Here is a 21,537-nt window from a genome sequence, read left to right on the forward strand (position 1 = left end):
TTGTAACATTAACCCAGACTCTAGAAGAAATAAAGGCAGGCCTGTAGTCAGCAAAGGAATCATTTAAAAACAAAACACCTGTTATTCATGGACCATAGTACTTGGCTTTGCCACACAGATCAAAGACAGTCTTGACAGGTTGTATTTAGAATAGCAGTTACAGGCTTTTTCTTGACCTCCATGAGACCTCAGCAGTGTTTTCAAGGGCAAACCAATCAGTTGTAAGACATAACAAAACTCATGTTTAAGAACTCTGACATTTGCCCCAAAGAGAAATCGCCTTTGTTAATAAATACAACACTTGAGATACAAAGATACGCTATCAGAAATGTTTACACACAGAGTCCTCTCATATTGGAGTTTTCATTGGCGATGGAAGTTGAATGTTTAAGCTACCTCTCTAGGTATCCAGCAGGAGTTATTATATATATATATATATATATATATATATATATATATATCCCACAGATATGCTTTTCAAACAAAATGTGCCAGTTCATAAGCACCAAAGTATACCCTGTGATCAAATTCTTTAAGAAACCATCAAGTAAAAACCAATAACCAGTAAAGTTTGAAAATATCATTTGGAGCATAAGTATCTGTGGGTGCTAATTGATCTTTATTTTAGGCCCTCCTGAACCGCCATAATTTATATTCCAGAAAACCCACTGTATTAGCTGAATCTCAGCTGTAATTGACCAGATTTGGGAAACGCGAGGAGAAATATTCAGATTAGAGCTGGCCTGTATTGTCTCCTATAAGCAATTTTACTCTCCTTACCTTCATTATATTTCTTGGCGGGGGGGGGGGGCAGGAAAAGGAATTGATTTGTGCGGTCATGATACTATATAAATTAAAACAGAGTTTAGACATAACTAAAATATTTGATATAGAACCTTCAATTTTCAAAGGGTTAATGAGTCCATACCTGAAAGAACTGGGATACTTGACCCTTTCCACAGGGAACTTTTCAATTTATGAACTTGTTACTCTAAAATTTCCAAGTTCAAAGTAAACCCGTCATCTTCTGCATGCACGTGGCAGGACCTAAGGCATTCCATAGCTTGAGATAACCAGTTTTTCTTGTCTGGAATCAAGTTCCACTGGACAGATGTGCACAAGATAGCATTTATTAGCCTGACCACAAATCAGCATTAACACAACTGAGTCTTTCCCTACTTGTTTCCGTATCAGATACCCAGGGGTTAAGGATAGATGAAAGAAGTTCAATAGGTGTGTATTATAATAGTTTTCTATGGCTGGAGCAAATTTAATATCTTAAAAGAACACAGACTTATTATTTTACAGTTCTGGAGGTCAGAAGGCCAAAATAGACCTCACTGGGCTGAAATGAAGGGGTTGGCAGGGCTGCATTGTCGTCTGGAATTTCTAGAAGAGAATTCGTTTTCTTGCATTTTCTAGCTTCTAGCAGCTGCCTGCATTCCTTGGCTTGTGGCCCTCTTCCATTTTCAGAACCAGCAATGGCTAGTCCAGTGTTTCTCACATCACAATACTCGACACTTCTGTGTCTCTCCACTGCTTGTAAGGACCCTTGCAGTTACATTGGGCCCACCTGGATAATTCAGGAAAATACCTAGTTTAATTGCATCAGCAACATCAGTTCCTTCTTGCCATGTAACACAACATTTTCCCAGGTTCTGAGGATTAGGGTGTGGACATTTGTGGGGGAGCGTGACATTACTCTGTGTACCATGAGATGACTGAAGACAGTGGTCATAAACTCTTGAGCCTTTTTCCAGGTCCTGACAGAATTGAAGAACAGTAACCCTCACGCAGATAAAGAGATTCATGTTTTTCTTTTTTTTTAATTTTTTTTTTTACTTTCATTTTATTTATTTATTCATTTTAGAGAGGAGAGGGAGAGACAGAGAGAGAGAAAGAGAGAGAGAGAGACAGAGAGAGAAGCTGGAAGCATCAACTCCCATATGTGCCTTGACCAGGCAAGCCCAGGGTTTCGAACCGGCGACCTCAGCATTTCCAGGTCGACGCTTTATCCACTGCACCACCACAGGTCAGGCGATTCATGTTTTTCATTTAAACATTCCTACATTTACTTGTGATGAATCTGCTTAGATGTTTCTCTCAGTCTTAACAAGAGAAGCACAGAATAGTTGTAATGGGAGACGTCTGACCCAAATGAACATGAGAATCGGTCCATGAGGAGAGGAAGTGTTGTGTCTTCAACTCATGAAATGAAACCAAGGAAGTTTTAGAGTTCCCCCCTGCCTGTTCTCTGCATATATCCTCCAATTCCTATCTGGCTGCTCCAAGAACACAGCCAGTGAGCGGGTAGCTAATCAAGTCTGATTACTGGGCATGTTCCTGCTGCAACAAGCTCTGGCAGACAGTTTCTGGCTAGCAGGCAGAATCTGGCTCCTGCCCATTCTCCCTGTTGTTCGGTTGGTTTTGTCTTTGCCTTGGTCCTTGGATGCCGACTGCAGCCAGTTTAAGCTGGGATCCACCTCCAGCCAGCCAGTATCAAGGTGCCCCACGCTCCTTTCTAGAGTGACTTCGCACTATGGCCTTCGAGCTGCACTTTAACTTAAGGTCTAGCATACATTTCTGTCTTAAGCAATCACTAAACATTTGAGTTCAGTACAGCAGCCTGACTCTCAACTCTGCCTCTCCTGACCTTTGACTTGACCGAGATTTTTTTTCTTGCTTTCCTTTTTTTTTTTTTTAAGTGAGAGGAGGGGAGACAGAGAGACTCCTGTATGTGCCCCAACAGGGATCCACCTGGCAATTCCCATCTGGGGCCAATTTTTGAATCAACTGAGCTATTCTCAGCGCCCAGATGACGCTTGGACCAATCAAGCCTCTGGCCATGAGAGGGGGAGAGAGAGAGAAGGGGGAGAAGGAGGGGAAGAGAAGCAGATGGCTGCTTCTCCTGTGTGCCCTGACCGGGGATCAAACCTAGGACGTCCACACACCAGGCTGACACTCTATCCAGAGGCAACCAGCCAGGGCTTTGACCAAGATATTGATGAACAGTTCATGTTTCTCATTCTGCCAAATAGAATTCTGTGATGAGTTTAGTAACTTAATTCTTTCACATTATTTTATTCACTTTGGGGTGACGTACTCTGACTTTCCCAAAGTATAAAGATTGCCCACTCTTACCCAGAGTGGGGGGGAAAGAAGCAAAGTCGATTTTTAAAAGTAGATTTTCTATTAGAAACCATTGCGAATGCTGAATGAAGGAGACTGTCGATGTCACCCCTTAGCTAGGCCCAGGAACAATAAGGCTCGGGGGTGCTACTAAAGTCATACGGCATTGGCACACACTGTCTTTGAAGGCCTTCACCAGGCGCGGGCCTTGCCTCTAATAGTGGAAACGCTCCCATTTGAACACTGCTGTTTTATGGGCAAGATGGCCATCCAAGGTCTCCCCCTAGATTCTTTGATTGCAGGGTGTCTGGCGGGCTTCTATACCTGAAAAATAGGGCATTATTTGCCTTCATAAACTGTTGTTTTGTTGCCAGTTAAAGGCCCGGTAATAGGAAAACAGCAGTTTTCACATAGAAAGTTCTGTCCCGATTATTGTGCTAAAGTGACAACAATCATCTTTAACATCTATTAGATTAAGTGGTTACTAAGGAACCACTTAATGGATGAAAAGCCTCTGCATCCATCACTGTTGTTGAAATCATTAACATGTTTACTTTGTTTGAAGACTGGCAAATTCTGTTTGGACAGGGATGCCAGCAAACAGTATGAGTAGCATTAGCTTGGCCTAGAAGAGCTTCCTGCATAGAAGAAAATAGCACAGCTGTGTACTAACCTCAAGTCCAGATCGACAAGGCCATTTCCCTCTTTTAAGTATTTTCCATGAGCTGTTCAACAGAACAATAATAAAGCGGCAAGGATCCGGCGCCTCCCCTGTGCCAGGAAGATGGCATTCGCAAAGGCTGGTCTGTGGTTTGGACTTTATCAGTGGTTTTCAACCCTGTCACATGTTAGAAGCGCCTGGGGAACTCTTAAAAATAAATTCCCAGAGACAGTCTGATGGAACAGATCTGAAATGGAGCCTAGGACTCAGAGGGGCCAGCGTGGCCAGATTGAGACCCTCTGGGCTCTAGTTAATATGCTGCTCACAAAACTTAGGGGATCAGGGAAGGGGCAGACACTCCAGTACTTGCAGCCTTTTGTCTAGTGCACTTTCACCAGTGAGATGAAAGTTGGGTTTGCGTCATTTGCATAATCAAACAACTTTCTTTGACTTGCTTGCTTTCTGAGGCTCTTGTTTAATGAAAAAAATCAAATGCTTCTTTTTTTAACGTTTCATATTCATTTTGAAATATCTCCTAATTTTTGTGAGCAGTATACTGTGTACTTCAACTCATGGAACAGTGGGATTCTGCGAGAACTGCATTAAAAGAGGCTGACGAGCGCCCTGGCTGAATAGCTGAGTGAGTTAGAGCGCTGCGCTGAAGCGCAGAGGTTGCCAGTTCGATTCCCAGTCAGGGCACAGACAGGAACGACTGATGTTCCTATATCTCTCTTTCTCCTTTCCTCTCTTGCTAAAATTAATAAATAAACATTAAAAAAAACAACAGTTGACGAGTGATGCCTTTTATAAAAAGGCAAAGGTAAGAACTGGTCTGCCATGCAGCTATGACAGAAAAAGTTCATTTTGTTATTTTCTTATCCCAAGAGAGATTATGATGTTGATGATAGTCATCAACAGGCAGAGGGCAAAGAATTGATTTAAGACCGACATCTCGAAATGACAAGGAAGAAAAAAAAGGAAAAGAAAACTCATGGGCACAGATACTAGTGTGGTGACTACCAGTGGGAGGGGCCGGGAAGGAGGGTACAGGGGTGCAAACGGTGACGGGCGAAGACTTGCCTGGGTGAGTGAACCCACAGTACTGTCTGTGAACAGAAATACGTTGTAGAATTGGGCACCAGCAACCTGTATAACTATATCACCCGATGTCACCCCAATAAATTCAGTGTAATAACTAACTAAGTAAACAAAATAGAAATGACAAGGGTACCATTAAGCACCCAGCCCAGTGACAGGTGAAAATGGGTGCTCAGTGTTAATTTTAAAAAGCTTCACCAGCATGCAATGGCTGTATACAGCTGTGCTGTCCAATAAGGCAGCCGCTAACCACAGTGGCTATTTAAATTTAAATGAATACAAACCATATTAAAATTTGGTCCCTCAGTTAAACTAGCCCCATTTTAAGTTTTCAGGTGGCTACTGGCAAGCATATGGTACAGCACAGATAGAGAACATTCTCATCAGAGTCCTAGTGGAGGACGATGGTCTATAGAAACCCTGCCTAGAGGCAACGCCTCCTGCACAATGCCTTATGATCCACTCTCACGATCAAAGAACATACCTATGTATAATTATGAGGCGAACAGCTGACACCATCAGCAGATAATTGCTTATAAACAGGCATTTGTTAAGTCATTAGAAAGAATAAGAAATAAAGGACGTGGAAGTAAAAAACACTGAAGTGCAGTGCCCTGTGGCAGCTTCACGGAACCACAGACTCTTGAGTTGGAGGGTCTCTTTGTGAGTCTAAATCGTATTTTATGACTTTCAAAACAGGGCAGGAGTGGCTGCTACAAGAAAGCTAGTCCCCAGTTGTGAATGCTGTTAGCACAGCGCTGACTTTCGGTAAAATACAGATGGATAATTTTCAAATTCTAACTAAAACCACTGTCTCTTTCGAGAGTCACTGGTTTTGTATTCTTTGGGCAAAATATATCACAACATGAAAGCAGTTGATTAGTAATTGTTTTCCATTTTAGGGTTTTTTCCCCCAATTGTAAGGGAAAGTTTATTTGGAAAGTGACAGAGGTTGAAAAGGTGAGCCAGGTGGGCTGCGTGGGCCCAGGAAATAAGTTATAGAGGCAAAAGAAGGACCCTTGGAGCTTAGGAGAGACAAAAAGACAAAGGTAACGTGGAGGGAACAGGGGTAGGAAAAGGCGTGGGCACGTCCCGGAGAAAGCGTGCCTAAAGAGCACTGTAAGACACCAGACCTGGAAAGAGTCTCGGAACCATGCAGTCTGTTCCCTCATCTTATCAATGGGGAAACGAACACACAGTTAACGGCTAGCTGGTAGCAGAATCAAAGCAAACGTGCTAGTTTCCTGACATTAACAACCCCCAAGAATCATAGACACCCATGTTTGTTGCCTCAGATTTGCTCAAATTTTGGTGGTTTTTTTTTTAGTGAAAAGTACACAAGACAGTGATTATGTGGCTCTAAAAGATGACACCCATTCACCACTGAATGCTTAGTAAAAGAATAATGCATCAGAAGATAACAGGAAGGCTACATCTCTTAATCAGGAAGCACATTGCTGCAGCTGAGGGTCTTTGGAGACACTGGGTTCTGGTGTCAGTGCGGCACCAGTTCCTCAGAAGAGACCATGGAATCAACAGCCCTTTAATTAAAATTTCAAGTTGTTTATCTTCTTCATATTCCATATGGCAGCAGTTCGCAACTTAACGCTTTTTAAAAGAATTCCCCTGGGGCATTTGTCAAAATGTAGATTGCCAGGCCTCTGCCCCAGAGAATCGGAATCAGTAGACCCAAGGCAGAGCCCAGGAATGTGCATGTAACCAGCATTTCAGGTAATTCTGGTCTATGCGGTCACCCATATTGCCCCAGTCAGTTGGGGTTACATCTGTTTACATCATAAAGTGCTCTTCTCACTGTCAAAGGTGTCCTGGCTTGGACAATATATTATATGGTCCCCTTTCTCTGAACCATGGACCATATTTTGTAAAGAACAACAACAACAAAACACTAACAGTTTTCTGTTAAGCAGCTCATTTATTCTGCCAATAAGACATTCCCCCAAAAGGTCAGTTCAATGTTTCCTGCCACAGAGAATCCAAATAACCTACTTTTCCTCCACTGACCATAAAGATGTAAGTATCCTTTGTCCATTCCAGCAACCTACAAAGTTGCTTGTTGTTCACCTAATGAATTCAGAAACCAAGTGAGTAGAAGGCGAAACTTACAGGTGAGTGCGGTGAGACTACAGACCAGAGCTTGGGAAAAGACCACACTGAAGCACAGTGAATCACAACTACCATTTTATTGTTTGATGACTGTGATACAGAATTGTGCAGGTGCTCCAGGGCTGGTTTGGCTATGACACACACAACAGATAGTCCTGCAACTTACGGGGAACATTATCTGAGCCGCACACTTCTCTGGAAATGTTTTCCCAACGATCACAGCAACAAAACACATTTCTCCACAGAATGTGGAGTGATCAATGAGCTCCAATCAAAGTCATCCTTCATCCAGGACAGTGTGGACCAGCCAAGCCATGACACAGCACAAAGCAAGGGGGCCAGGCCTCATTCTATGAACCACAAAGACAGGCAACGAACACTGGACACACGCGTACATTCATCACTGTAACTGAGCTGACAGATACACAAACTGAACCAGGTCAGATTTGGACTTCTGGGTACAAACACCGTAATGAACTTGTATTCTGTATATAAGTTAATATTCTCCTCTTGTCAAATCTGTTGTTGTTCCCAGTTTAGACTCTGCTTTTATGATTTAAGGAGCTATGATGAAAAATCGTCCAAGCAAGTAATTTTACATTTAAACGCAGTGTTAGATATATTCACAATGGTATATTTTACTCTACATTGACTTTTCTTATTTGGTTCAAGCATTTCTTAGGGATTCATACCTTGTATTCTAAATCTGGGAAATATATAAGTTGCCAGCGCTTGTGTGCTTTTGAGAGGATGTGAACTTAGAGCAACAGATGGTGTGATGTGTACATAAACCTGAAGCGCTGATCACAACCTCAAATGACTCTACCACTGAGGACTCGGCAGAGATCGCGTTTAGCCAGAGTGCTAAAGTGGTATGTTCCATTCTTCTGAAACCTGGGTCCTGTTGTGCAGAACAGACTTGAGCACAGCTCTGGTTTTTAACCACACTGCAGCCTTCAGGTCTAGGGCGGCCAGCAGGAGCAGAGAGCGCATGCGTTGTAACAAGGAACAGCACAGCAACAAGGGCGGAGGCGCAGTAGCTCCATTCCTCCCACACTGAATCAAATCCACTTAAATTTTTTTCACTGCTCCCTACTTGACATTTTCTAGGTACACCCTGCCTTGGCTGTCTACTCAGTCAAGATACATTTAGTTTGGTCTAGTCTAAAAAGAGAATTTTAAGCATATGTATAATTTATTGGCCAAATTCACATACCAGCTCTAACAGGAACTTTGCAAAGAGAGAAGCGAGAAACGAAAGGGTTTTCTGTGATGCCTTCCCCAGGAAGAGTTGCACAGGCAGCGAGAGACAAAGGGGGCGGACGGGATCTCAGCAAGCCCTTTCTATGCGCCTTTATGCTGGTTAGACAGCCTGGCAAAACGTGCATCCACCTGGCGAGGGAGGCTTCCAAGCCTGCGGCTCGGCCTGCACCCTCCTCGCTGGTGGCAATCTCTAGCACTTTCACATTCCTATAGGTACAAGGCTTTCGCTGTAATTCGTCTGCAACATTTGTCCTAATTAAACATGTAGAATAGTAACCTCAGTTTTTTAGAGAAACACAGATTGATGTTTCCCAAGATTAGAAACGTTCAAATGCCAAAAAGGAAATAGAATATTTTAAAACACAAAGTCGTGGCTATTAATATGCATGTCAACCTGAGATGGCCATTGTCAACTAATCTGGAAGGCAAAGATGAACTGAAAAGCTGGGAACCCAAGATGCCAGAGTCAGACATTCTTTATTTTGCTAACATATTGCTTAGAGTATATATGATTTTCAACATCCGTGCCATTTAGCCCACTTGCAAAAGTTACGTATGGAATTCAAATTAGCAGGCCACTTTTAGGTTGGCAAAGTTAGAATTATATAATAGCATCTTCTTTCAAGTGAAATGCTACTATCCCAAAAGGATTCAACTCCAATGGAAAACAGAATCCTCACTGAAAAGCCAAGAAGCAAAATTACCAAAGAAAATCAAATTGCAGGGTCTTTTCTGTCTATGAAAATCTCAGATCCGCATGAGAAAGAGATCACTTCTATCTACTGAACAAAGGACATTAGGTGTCATTTATCATGAAAAGAGCCTAAAGCCCATAGAATCTGAGTGGTGATAAAGGCGAGGCTCAAGTTTCTTGGGTAATCTCGTGTTCCTGAGATGACAATCCTTTTGAAACTCTATGTCTAGAAATGTAGACAAGAACTATCAAATCTGAACACATCACAACAGAGTTTCAGAAATTTCCACGGGCTTTCTTACCAAAGGCTATTTATTCCCTGAGACATGCAAGGGTAGTGAAAATGTAATTGTTGGAATACAAAAAATATAACATATAAAACCAACTTGATCACATTACTTCTCCCTTTAAAGAAACTGTTAAAAAATAAAAAGATTTATGATTATAGTCTAAACTCTTATGTTTTGCCTTTATTTAAAAATTTCACTTCATTTATTGAAAGGCCAGGCACAGAGGGTTGCTTTCACACACATTCTCTCTCTTTTATATACATTCTCTCTCCTAATATTTCTCTTAAAAGATTACTTCCTTAAAGGTACAGAAATAAAATTAAAAAAAAGATACGGTTCTTACAATGGAAACAAACTTAGGGGAATCCTAAAATGATTAGTTGAACTTAAAGAATACAACTGTAAGTCTTCACTTTCGGAATGCATAACATGAATAAGTTCACCAAACTTGATGAAATCCTAAAATGATTAGAACTTTTAAAGAAAGCAATGGCAACTCTACTTTTGGAAAATATAATGTGAACAAAATCCAAGCCACCTCTCTATGTAAATTAAAGCTCAAGACATTCTATTCAAAATTTAAATGATTTATATACTCTACTATACTTTGTGCTTTTTTAGTAATTAACCTTCCTGAGGCTGATTTTGTTCTTCTTACTGTTTGCTTAACTAATGTGCTTAATAAAATTTCTACAGAATATATTAGCCTCTCCATGGATGAATATTATTTTGAACTACAATCTGAAAAAAATCTAACTACATTTAATTATGCTTGATTAATCCAAATGTCACTGAGAGATTTGTGGAACAGAGAAATATTTTTCAGGGTACGTTCATACTTTTTTCACTGTAAGATTCCTGGATCTAGTATTTCCTTGAATCTACTACTCAAATGTTTAACATTTCTTAGAAATCACATGGAAAAAATATTGCCCATAGTCCAAACTGGATGGACCATAGGATTCTGGACATCAATCTCTGCCATTTATCATTTTCAAGAGATATGTAGCCGCCACACAAGACTGAAGTCACCCCTTCACACTGGTGAGTGTGCTGTCGCTGCGGAGTCACCAGCATGGGATGACAAAGGAGGCACAGTTGGGGTGTCCAGTACTGTTAGGGGTTTGTTAACACTGCAAAGATACTCATTCAAGAAAGGGGCGGGCTTTCTTTTAAGCAGGCACTAAACTGTATCAGACATTTGGAGACTTTCAATAGTGATGCCCTAAGGTGCTTTTATTTATATACAAATAAGTCAATTTAAAGACGACACGCTGGCCCTACTTATGGGAATTAAAGGCATCCTAGCATCTCCTATTTCTTTCTCCATCACTTAGCTCTGTCCTCCATGGGCGACCAGCCAGGCAGGTGTCAGAACTGGAAGTGTCCCCTATGGCTTTGCTGTTTCCTCTCAGAGGGCGAGACCGCCACGGAGAGCCATCATGTCGCAGCACAAGTGGCAGCCCATGTCCCGGCCACACTGACCCTGTCGTTGGGATCATTGACAATCCATGTCCCTGTTTTTAGAGACAGACGGAAAGGCAGAAACAAAGGTTTCTCAAGGATTTTATGACCACAATATTGTCGTCACTTTATTTTCTTCATTTTGGATGTGAGCACAACTAATACAATGGCTGATAATGCTTCATGTTCATTAAAATGTCACATGTCCCTTTCAGACCAGAAGGTTCTAAGATCCCTAATTGATGAAGCAGGAACCTGAGTTAAAAGTTACCCTTCCACTAATAAACAAAAATCCTGTATTGCCCTGGCCGGTTGGCTCAGCGGTAGAGCGTCGGCCTAGCGTGCGGAGGACCCTGGTTTGATTCCCGGCCAGGGCACACAGGAGAAGCGCCCATTTGCTTCTCCACTCCTCCGCCACGCTTTCCTCTCTGTCTCTCTCTTCCCCTCCCGCAGCCAAGGCTCCATTGGAGCAAAGATGGCCCGGGCGCTGGGGATGGCTCTGTGGCCTCTGCCTCAGGCGCTAGAGTGGCTCTGGTCACAACATGGCGATGCCCAGGATGGGCAGAGCATCGCCCCCTGGTGGGCAGAGCGTTGCCCCTGGTGGGCATGCCGGGTGGATCCCGGTCGGGCGCATGCGGGAGTCTGTCTGACTGTCTCTCCCTGTTTCCAGCTTCAGAAAAATGAAAAAAAAAATCCTGTATTGATCAAGTTACTACCAGTTCTTTCCTGCTAGCGGCGTTGAGTCCTCCCGTTTACTAACACAGGTTGTGCTTACAAAGGGCATTATCTTCAAAGTTCACGTTTACGCACCTGGGCCACCGGGAAAGATGGCAGGGTAATGCGTGTTTATCTAAGTGCGCCTGCCTTCCGCATTCACGGCCGACCGAAAACTGAAAAAGCTGTCCACAAGAAAGCTAAAAACAGCTACCACCGCATACCAAAGACTCCAGGGGAGCATCTGACAGATATAATGACTCATCAAAGGAAGAGTTCCGAACTTGCCAAGCAAGCTACAGTTGCTGGGCTGTTCACGGCGGTGTGCCAAAGCACTCTCCCAATCATTTCTTCTTAACTTGGACACATTGCTGAAGAAGAGAACAAACAGACCAGTAAGGCCCAGATACCAATATCTGCTGCTCACTGAGAACCAGAAAACGCCAAGAGATAACCATCAACTCTGAGATAGGCTCGAATCAAGTTACTGAGTTCAGGGATAACTCAGAAATCATAAGCACGCAGGGCAAACAAGCAGGTCATCTACCAAAGGGGAAGAAAGATCTGTCCGGACCTGCCCTCTCAGCACCACCAGACACAGCAAGACAATAAAATGAGGTGTCCAAAGAATCGAGAGACTACGGATGTGAGCCAAGAATCTGAGAGCCACCCAAGTGACAAAGCATAAGGAGCAGCAATAGGGGTACATTTGTAAATATGCAAAAAAATCCAACTGAAGCTGCAACCAGTCCACTCAAAAAATAAAAGCATCAATTCTCCAGTGAGGAGTCTTTGCATGAAGGGCTGGCCGTGAGCACTGAGTTCATTTAAACATAGAATTAAATCTAAATAACTCTAGTAATTACCTACCACTATGCACTCGAAGCTGCCTGTCTTCCCAGGTATAATAAGTTGCCAAGTCCATTTGATTACCTCCTCTAACTAACCATGCCAAAATGAAAACACACAAAAGAAAATCTCTCCTGAAGGGAATTCTCTTGCACTAGAGAAAAACTGTGTTTTATATCTTACCCTTGAAGGTTGGTACAACCCATAAATTCCTTTAAATAGATAATGCTAATCACCTGGTGCACTGTTGCGAGCACAGGCCTAGGAATACGAAGGCCCAGCTACTCACTTTGGTTCCTCCACGTCCTTACCATGCTGCCTTGGCAAACACAGCACTGCTTTGGACTCATAAAAACGGAGATAACGCCCGCACGGTCCACCGATGGTGTGGTAAGGATCCAAGGACGCTGTATGTGAAAGTTCTTTGGAATCTACAAGCAAGGCTCTGAAACCATGCCGTTCGGCTGGATGGAAAGAATCCCCTGTATTAAGGGGTCAAAAGGAATATTCAAGACAAAGGAAGGATGAGAAGCCTCCTTGCGGGTCCGTGCCTACATCTTGCCTCTCATTTCTCTCCATCTGAAAGCCCCTGCTTAGCACTACAGAAAGGGAAGTCAGTACTTCCACAGCTCCTGGCTGGAGAGGTTTGGAATTTGGAAACAAAGATAGTTTAAGAAAGATGTTGCCCCCCACCCAAGGTAAATGTCTCTCAATTTTTATTCCTTCATTTAACTAATATTTATGAAGCACCTACTGTGGGCCAACCACTGTCCCAAATAGTAGGCACGGTCTCCAAATACTTCAAATCAAGTCGATTAAAGGCAAGCAGAGGAACTGAGAGAATTAAATGAATTTCATGGAAAAGGGGTCAATGTCTATGTCACAACTTATATGTAGACACTGGGCTATCTGCTCAGAGACAAGCCCATCAAACAGCCAGAGGGAGACACCTAAGTTCAACGAACCATATGCAGGCAAGAAGAGGGAGGAGTGAGTGCGCAGGGCCACTCGCTGTGGGAATGCCAGGTGCGCCTGGAACTCTCCTGCCAGTCACTTCGGGAGCCAAGTTCAACTCTTAATGCAGAAAACAAAGAGGCAAGACTGTACCAGGGTCAGATGGACATAAGTAAACCTGGCCGTATATTCGTGAAGGACTACCAGCTAAGTCACTGAAACCTTGAAAGCTTTACCGCAAAGGGAGGAATGTGGTAGGATTTTCCCACACCGTTATTTCCCACCTTCCACCTGTACACAGAGCTTGCTGTAAGGGCCTTCTGTACATCCTAGCCAGTGTTAATAAGGAAGCCGGGTTTTTAATAGAAAGAACCCCTATTTTTACATTTTGTACACAAGCAAAGAATCCCAGGGAACAGCCCCGTCCCCAAGACACGGACTCGGCCTCCAGAAGGACCATCTCGTCACCGCTGCCTTGGAAGCACAGCGGCCTTTCTTTTACCTGGCTGGCGATGAGTTCTCTAATGAGATCCTCCTAAGGATGGCGGAGAGGAGATCCTGAAGATGACGGGAAGGCCCACGTGCTGAAATGAGGAACACACCCACGGAGCTCTGTAGGTGGCAGGCTGTACTCAGAACTTGCACGGCTTCTGTTTCTATGGGGGAAACGGCTCCTTTGCTTACCCCGAGCCCTCTGCCAATCCCAACTTTCAGCCACAAGTTAAATAAGTGAAAAGTTTATACAATTAGAAAAAAAAAGAGCAAAGGACTGTGCAAATCAGATCGTCAATTCTAAAACCGGCTAAAATGCACAAAAAGGAAAATTGTAAAGGCATAGGGCAGTTTCCAAAATAAACTGGAAAGAACTTTTCCCTTCGATAGTCTATTTTACAACCAGGGAACACATCACACGAGGACTTCCCATACCTTAGAAAAGTACAAAGGAATATAATATGACAAAGGTACAGTATTAGATTAGTAAAAAGTTTATATAAGCGTAAAAGCTCCACTTCCCACTCTTTACAAACTTGATAGTGACGAGAAGGTAGTTCTTCACTTAAGATCTTTGAAAGCAAGCAGTTATGTGAAAAATTCCAAGACCATTTTTGGAATGCTTTAATGGAAGAAAGTATACAAAATAACTTAAAAATAAAACCAATGCATTGGAGAATGAGTCCTAATGCGGAAGTACACCCGCCTCACAATGAGAATACAATCAGGTGGCAGAAGGCAAAACTCTTAGAGTGAGGGGGGCGCAGATGGGAGAGGAAGGGGCCCTGGGACTGAATTATCAGCCACTCTCAGCTGATGTCTTCAATTCCAGGTTCCCCAGGCCTTAGTCGGTGGTTTGGGACAAACATGGTATTTGGTCACAAAGTGCAACAGTAGAGCTCTGCTGTATCTGGAAAGGGGAGGGAGCTTCGAACACTGGGGACACGGCAGACACTCGACTGACAATGCGGAGAGAGGTATGAGGACACGAGAGCACTCACAAGGAAGGCCCTGTGCTCTCTTAGGACAGGCACCAACCAAATAACGACATACTGCGAACATTTCTCAAGGCATGACTCTAGTGGCGAAACTGAGGAGCTCTGGGCAGGTCCGGCACTGGAATGACGGTGCTGTCACGCTCAGAGTCGGTAGAGGAAAGTTGCTCAGAGGTTGACTTGCAGAAGATGAGCTTTCTTCACAGAGAGGCCCAAAGCACTCAGTTCTCTAGACAGTTCTATTAGTCTTGATCTTGTCTCTACAAAGAAAATAACCGGGATATCCACAGTGAGTCTGTGAGTACGAGCTTCTCTATTTTAATCAAGCCTCACTCAAAGCATTTGTAACAGCGATCAGTCAAAAACCCTTGCCTTATCTCAGAACTATCCTCTATGGTTACTACAGAAAAAGAATTACCATTTAGTGGCTTATATAAATATATACTTTAAAACAGCTTTGTACTCTCAGGTAAAAATCTGACTAGAAACGAAGAATGACTGCTAACAGGTAGAAATTCCTTATGGAGTGAAGAAAGTTTCTAAAATTAGATAGTGGTGAGGATCACACAACTCTGTGAATATGCTAAACACTACTGAACTGTGGTGTTTAAATGGGTGAATTTTATGGTATATGAATTATATTTCACTAAAACTGTTGTTAAAAATCTGATTAGAGAATAAATTTTCTCAGAATTTCTCATTTATCTAGAGAATTCACCATACCCACTAAATACTTTCCCAAGATTAGCACCAATTATCCTATTTGTATTACTTCACAATTTTAATTGTCTGGCTAACTAGTTTTGAATTTTAAAAATTGTGTTCTGCTAAAATATGTTTGTCTAATACTACATTAGAAAGTAAGACTCATACCTAATTAGTATACAACCTGCTAAACTAGAGTTTAAAAAATGCATTTAAAACAATATTCAAAGTCATCTTTTTACAATTCAAATGGACCTTATTATTTATAAAGACTGCTTCTATACTATCCAAACAACTCCCCGATCAGAGCAATAGTTGAATTAATTGGTCACACTGATGTCCAACATGCTACTTGACTTACATACAGACTGGAAATACAATACAGGGAACTTGATCCAGGTGTTTCAAGGTGTTTAGCTTAATCTTGGCCAGGGATGAAGGGTGCGTGCATGCATGCACACATGCATACCCCCATGTATGCTTGCACTCATGTGCACAAACCAAACTCCTCTACACGTCATCATCTGAGAGAAGTGATCAGTGCTGCAATATTGCTCACAGTCCAGCACAACACTTCCATAGGGAAAAACCAATATATCAGTCTAGATACCCTTTATGTTATATATCAGTCATCACAAAGACCGATGCTATGATAATGGCACAAAATTACAAAGCTATAGAAACTATATTTGAAAATAACTTTGTTGCATTTTGTTAAGATGAGGTCCTCAGGGTAAGAAGAAATTTATACAACTAAAATATGTTAGGGAGAAACACTAATGTTAAATTTGAATCAAACAGTTGAGTATGATTGGTTCTTTTTAAGTGTATAGTTCAGTCATGCTAAGTGCATTCACATTGTTGTGCAACTTATCTCTAGAACTTTCTCATCTTCCCCAACTGAAGTTCCCTCCCCATTAAACGACTCTCCGTTCCCCCAGCTCCTGGCAACCACTGTTCTAATCCCCATCTCTACGACTTTGACTACACTAGGTACCTCATATAAGAGGAATCACATACTATTTGCCCTTTTGGGTCTGGCTTATTTCACTTAGCATAAGACTCCGGGTTCATCCATGCTGAGGCCTATGTCAGAATTTCATTCCTTTTACAGGGTGGATAATATCCCATTGTATGGATACACCACATCTCGTTTATCTTGACTGATCATTTTCACTTCTTTATTTTTTCAGTTTCAGCCCATGGAATTTCTCTGTTATTTTTTCTGTCAAGCTCTATGGATGATGATAAACTGGCAACTCATTACTGTTTAAATGTAATCCATAGCAGGATAAGCCCCGCCCACTGCCGTTTAGACCTCCCCAGCGCAGGGCTACTAGGCCAGCAGGGCGTATGTCTGAATGGCTCGCCCTGGCTACCCAATTGTTGCTCTCTTTCCCGTCTGGGCTGAGAAAGCTGCTCCACTATTTCTTTAGGGATCACTTTGCCTTTCCAGTGATAAAACCGCAAAGAAGATCTGGCTGAGAGCACCCGTTGTCTGGCTGGTACACTCTGGGCCAGAATTGGTGACTACAGATTAGAAAGCCAAGAACTATATTACTGTCTTGCCTTGTATTTGGAAGCGTCTCTGGGCTCACTGCTTGGGTTGCTCCAGTCATCGGCTTCAGGCGTGGTCTTGTAATGGCGCCATGCTGACTTATTGAATACGGGAAGCCTCTCGAACGATTCACTTGAAAGAGCCTAATGGACATATATACACCAAAGGGCCACAGTGTCATTTGTCTCACATTGAAATATTAACCCAAATTTTACTATTTAAAAAGTTAGAAATCTTACCATACATTTTTAAATTATAGTAAATGTACAGTATAGTATTTTAGCAGATTACTTAGACTGACAGGATGAAATGAAAGCTAAAACATTCGCTCATTCCAAGCCAGTGCTGACACACACGTGACCAGAACAAAAAGCATTTCCACCCAGTTCATACCACTTTGAGATACTTTTGACTATATGGTCTTAGACCAATACTACTGTTCAATGGGCAATCGCTCCCCCAAAGGGCCCAGAAAGAAAGCAAGCTTCATACATACTAGATTGATGAGCCTAAACCCACAGTGTTATCAAATATCATGCCATTTAAATGCATTGGCATCTAAGGTAAACACTCCAAATAACTGGGTAAGTTATGATATAACATATTGCATGTATGTTATCTGTTATAACATGTAACACACTATGCGTCTGTTAAAAAGGAGCCAGCTCTATGTAAACAGATATGGGAAGACCTCCAAGATATACTGGGAAGTTAAAAAAAAAAGCAAAGTGCTGAAATACCCTTTTGTGTGAAAAAAAAAATTAATTTTTCTAGGAGGATCCACAAGGAATCGGCACCTGTGGTCACCTCTGGGAAGCAGGAACGTGGTGACAGGGCCAGTGGCGGGGGAGACTTGGTTTTCCCTTTTGTAGCATTAAAATTTTATAGTGTTGTGCCTATATTACCTACTCAAAAATACTTCAAATATTCTAGAGTTTAGAAATAAATAAGAGTCCGACAGCACTAATGGATGAGAAAGCCTGTGTACAAAGAAGTATGTTATTAGATCAGCCTCTTATATAACATATTATGATTACTGAATTCTTGTAACTTTGGGAAAGCCAGCAGGTTTTTAAAGCAAATGACTAAAAGACTCCAGTTTATGATCACCTGTCTCCGTCTAGATTAATCCTTTCAATGGATATGTAATTTTTTTTGAAAGCTTTAAATTATGGTTTTAAAAATCAGTATTTTATTTTTATTTTATCTCCATATTTCATTTTTTGTTTTATTTGAGTGTAAAATCAACGATGGGACATAACATGGTTTTCACTTAAAAGTGAAGTCAATCTGAGCTGAATATAAGATGACAGATGCTACGATCTATTAACTGTTAGTTAGTGGAACTCACAGTTTTAAAGCATAGATGCCTTCATACTAAACAGAAATCAAATGCAGTACCTTCAAATAAATTACAGCATCTGTGCCCACTCCTTCCATAGAATACAGTTTTAGATCTCCCTGAAAGTATCTAGCATACAGACGAGAAATTGGCAAGCCGTAACCAAATCCAGCCTACGGAGACAAGAAAATGAACACAGTGAGATGGCACATGTGCTGACACATGTGGTATGAGGATCATTCAGAGGATTAAAATGAATTCCTGATTCAGATTTAAAGAAAATAAACGATTGAGTCAACCTTTACAATGATGTATATGCTCATCTATGGCAAACAACCTATTTTCACTCTACAAAAACACTTCTCATAGGTTTGGAAAATAATGGAAATACTGCAATTTTTGACCGACGCTTTCTTAGCACTTGAAATCACATTTTTTAGCACTTTTAAAGCAAATCCCAAATCAAATGGAATTTGAACGGGCAACAAAACTAAACAGCATCATTCCAAAGTTTCATTATCAGATTCCCTTGCTCTTTGAAGCGAAAATTAAATTGAATAGCAGAGGAGGGCAAATCTACCAGTACAAAGGCTAATACATTGAAAAGAAAACAATTTCCTGAGCAGCTGCTTCCTGAGGTTCTGGGAATGCTTTAAGATTTGGATATATGGGCCCTGGCTCAATGGATAGAGTGTCAGCCCAGCATGTGGATATCCTGGGTTTGATTCCGGTAAGGGCACACAGGGAAGCAACCATCTGCTTCTTTTCCCCTCCCTCTCCCCCTTCTCTCCCTCTTCCCCTCTCACAGTCAGTGGCTCAATTGGTTCAAGTGTTGGCCCTGGCACTGAGGATAGCTATGTTGGTCAAAGCGTTGGCCTCAGGTGCTGAGGATAGCTTGGTTGATTCAAGCATCAGCCCCAGACAGGGATTGCAGGGTGGATCCCAGTCGGGGAGCATGCAAGAGTCTCTCTCACTATCTCCCCTCCTCTCACTTAAAAAAAAAAAGATTTGGATATGTGGTAGTCTGTATATTTTGAGCCACACACAAAAAATGTTAGTACCCATCTATATCTCTACATCATAGAACCCTGTCAGTAACAGGTTGTTGAAAAAAAGAAAGGTCTTGCCTGACTAGGCAGTGGCACAGTGGACACAGAGGACCCAGGTTCAAAACCCTGAGGTCACCAGCTTGAGCGCTGGCTCATCCAGCTAGAGCGCAGGCTTACCGGCTTGAATGCGGGGTTGCTGTCTTGAGCATTGAATCATAGACATGACCCCAAGGTTGCTGACTTGAATCCAAGGTCGCTGGCATGTGACCAAGGTCGCTGGCTTAACCAAGGAGTCACTAGCATGTCTGAAGCCCCCCGGTCAAGGCATGAATGAGAAAGCAATCAATGAATAACTAAGGTGCCACAATGAAGAATTGATGTTTCTCATCTCTCTCCCTTTCTGCCTATCTCTTTGTTTCTCTCTTTAAAAAAAAAAAAGAAAACAAAGGTCTCAGTCATTGACAAGAATAAGAATAATTGAGACTGACTTCAGTAATGCTAAGGTAGAGGAGAAGATTCTGTACCCACAAGCTTCAGTCCCTCTGATGAAATCCACTGCCAAGGCTAACAAAGGAAGTGGCAGGGTCATGCACCATACAGTGGCAGGCGCACGGGCTTTAGGCTCAGATACACCTAAGCTGAAACCCACATTTTGGAAATCTGAGCAATTTACTCACTGAGACTGTTTTCTCATTGTAAAATGTAATGAAAAAAAACTTACCTCATAAGACATAAGTAAATACTGTAGATGGAGTTTGCTATTATGGCTACTACAGAATAGGAATTCTACCAAGTTACATGGATTGCTACCATCTTTCCTTGATTTCTAACTCTAAGGGCTGGGTGTGACAGAGAAGTACACCCTATCATTTAAGGACATTAAGACTGGCAGAGGCCCTGGCTGTTTTGCTCAGTGGTAGAGCATCAGCCTGGTATGCAGAAGTCCCAGGTTCGATTCCTGGTCAGGCCACACAAGAGAAGCGAACATCTGCTTCTCCACCTTTCCCCCTTATCTCTATCTCTTCTCCTCCTGCAGCTATGGCTCTATTGGCTTGAGCAAGTTGGCCTCGGATGCTAAGGATGGCTCCATGGTTTCACCTAATGTGCTAAAAAGTGGCACTGGTTGCAAAAGAGCAAAGGCCCCAGATGGGCAGAGCATTGCCCCCTCGTGGGCTTGCTGGGTGGATCCTGGTCAGGGTGCATGTGGGAGTCTGTCTCTGCCTCCCCTCTTCTCAATAAAGAAAAAAAAAAGACTGGCAGAATATAACCTTGGCTGGTGCTTTCTCTCCCCACCCTGACTCAAACCAATAGAAAAGATTTTAAAGATTAAAAAACAAAAGACTGGCAAAATATGGCCAGTAATAAAGACGAAATACCCATAATGATGACTGAGATCACCACAGTAAAGAAATCAGTGTCCTTCAGGAAGAGGCCGAGGAGACCAGTGTCCTCCTTTCCAGCAGGGCCCAGACTCTACCCTCAGGTCTACCAGGGGACAGGTGAGAACGCCTGGGGCCAGTAGAGTCCCAAACGTAAGGACACAGGTCAGCCCAGAGTCCTGCAGAATAAGGGGCCTCTAACTCGGATGTGGTGAGGTTCGGGCAAGTTTTCTCAGGGTGTCAAAGATGGATAGGAGTTGTCTATGAGGGCATTCCTGAAAATGAAATGTATATGTCGGGGGAGCTGTAACACAGTAAGGTATTTGGTGAGGAAATTGCGTTTTCTAGTAATGCACACCTACATGCCAGTTTAAAGCTGAGGATGGCTTACTGACTAGGAGAGATGGTAGCGGAAGCCATTTCTTCAAAAGCAGAGGCCACATGGTACACTGGAAAGAATGCAGATATAGCCAGTGCCATAATGAGCTCACTGACCTTGGGCAAGGCACTAAGCTTATTTTCTCATCTATGAAATGCAAGGTTGGACATACTTTTTTTTTTTTTAAGTGAGAGAGACAGAGTAAGAGACAAAGACAGACAGGCAGGAAAGGAGAGAGATGAAAAGCATCAACTTGTAGTTGTGTCACTTTAGTTGTTCATAGATTGCTTTCTCATATATGCCTTAACTGGGGGGGCTCCAACCAAGCCAGCGACCTTGGGCTTCAAGCCAGTGACCTTGGGCTCAAGCCAGCACCCATGGGGTCCTGTCTATGATCC

At 42.4% G+C, this 21,537-nt stretch overlaps 1 protein-coding gene across 1 annotated transcript in view; it reads right to left on the minus strand.

The window, feature by feature from the left end:
- Nucleotides 1–7,767: 7,767 nt before the first annotated feature.
- PDK3 (pyruvate dehydrogenase kinase 3) overlaps nucleotides 7,768–21,537 on the minus strand; it is a 92,283-nt gene continuing 78,513 nt past the window's right edge. Inside the window, exons 10-12 of the mRNA XM_066250276.1 lie at nucleotides 18,392–18,505; nucleotides 17,002–17,133; nucleotides 7,768–14,987 (exon numbers count right to left, since the gene is read on the minus strand). Of these exons, the coding sequence (XP_066106373.1) occupies nucleotides 14,970–14,987; nucleotides 17,002–17,133; nucleotides 18,392–18,505 (264 nt within the window). The 3' untranslated portion in view covers nucleotides 7,768–14,969. The remainder of the gene's footprint in view (nucleotides 14,988–17,001; nucleotides 17,134–18,391; nucleotides 18,506–21,537) is intronic.

Source organism: Saccopteryx bilineata, chromosome X (genome assembly GCF_036850765.1).
Source record: "Saccopteryx bilineata isolate mSacBil1 chromosome X, mSacBil1_pri_phased_curated, whole genome shotgun sequence".
Taxonomy (NCBI): domain Eukaryota; kingdom Metazoa; phylum Chordata; class Mammalia; order Chiroptera; family Emballonuridae; genus Saccopteryx; species Saccopteryx bilineata.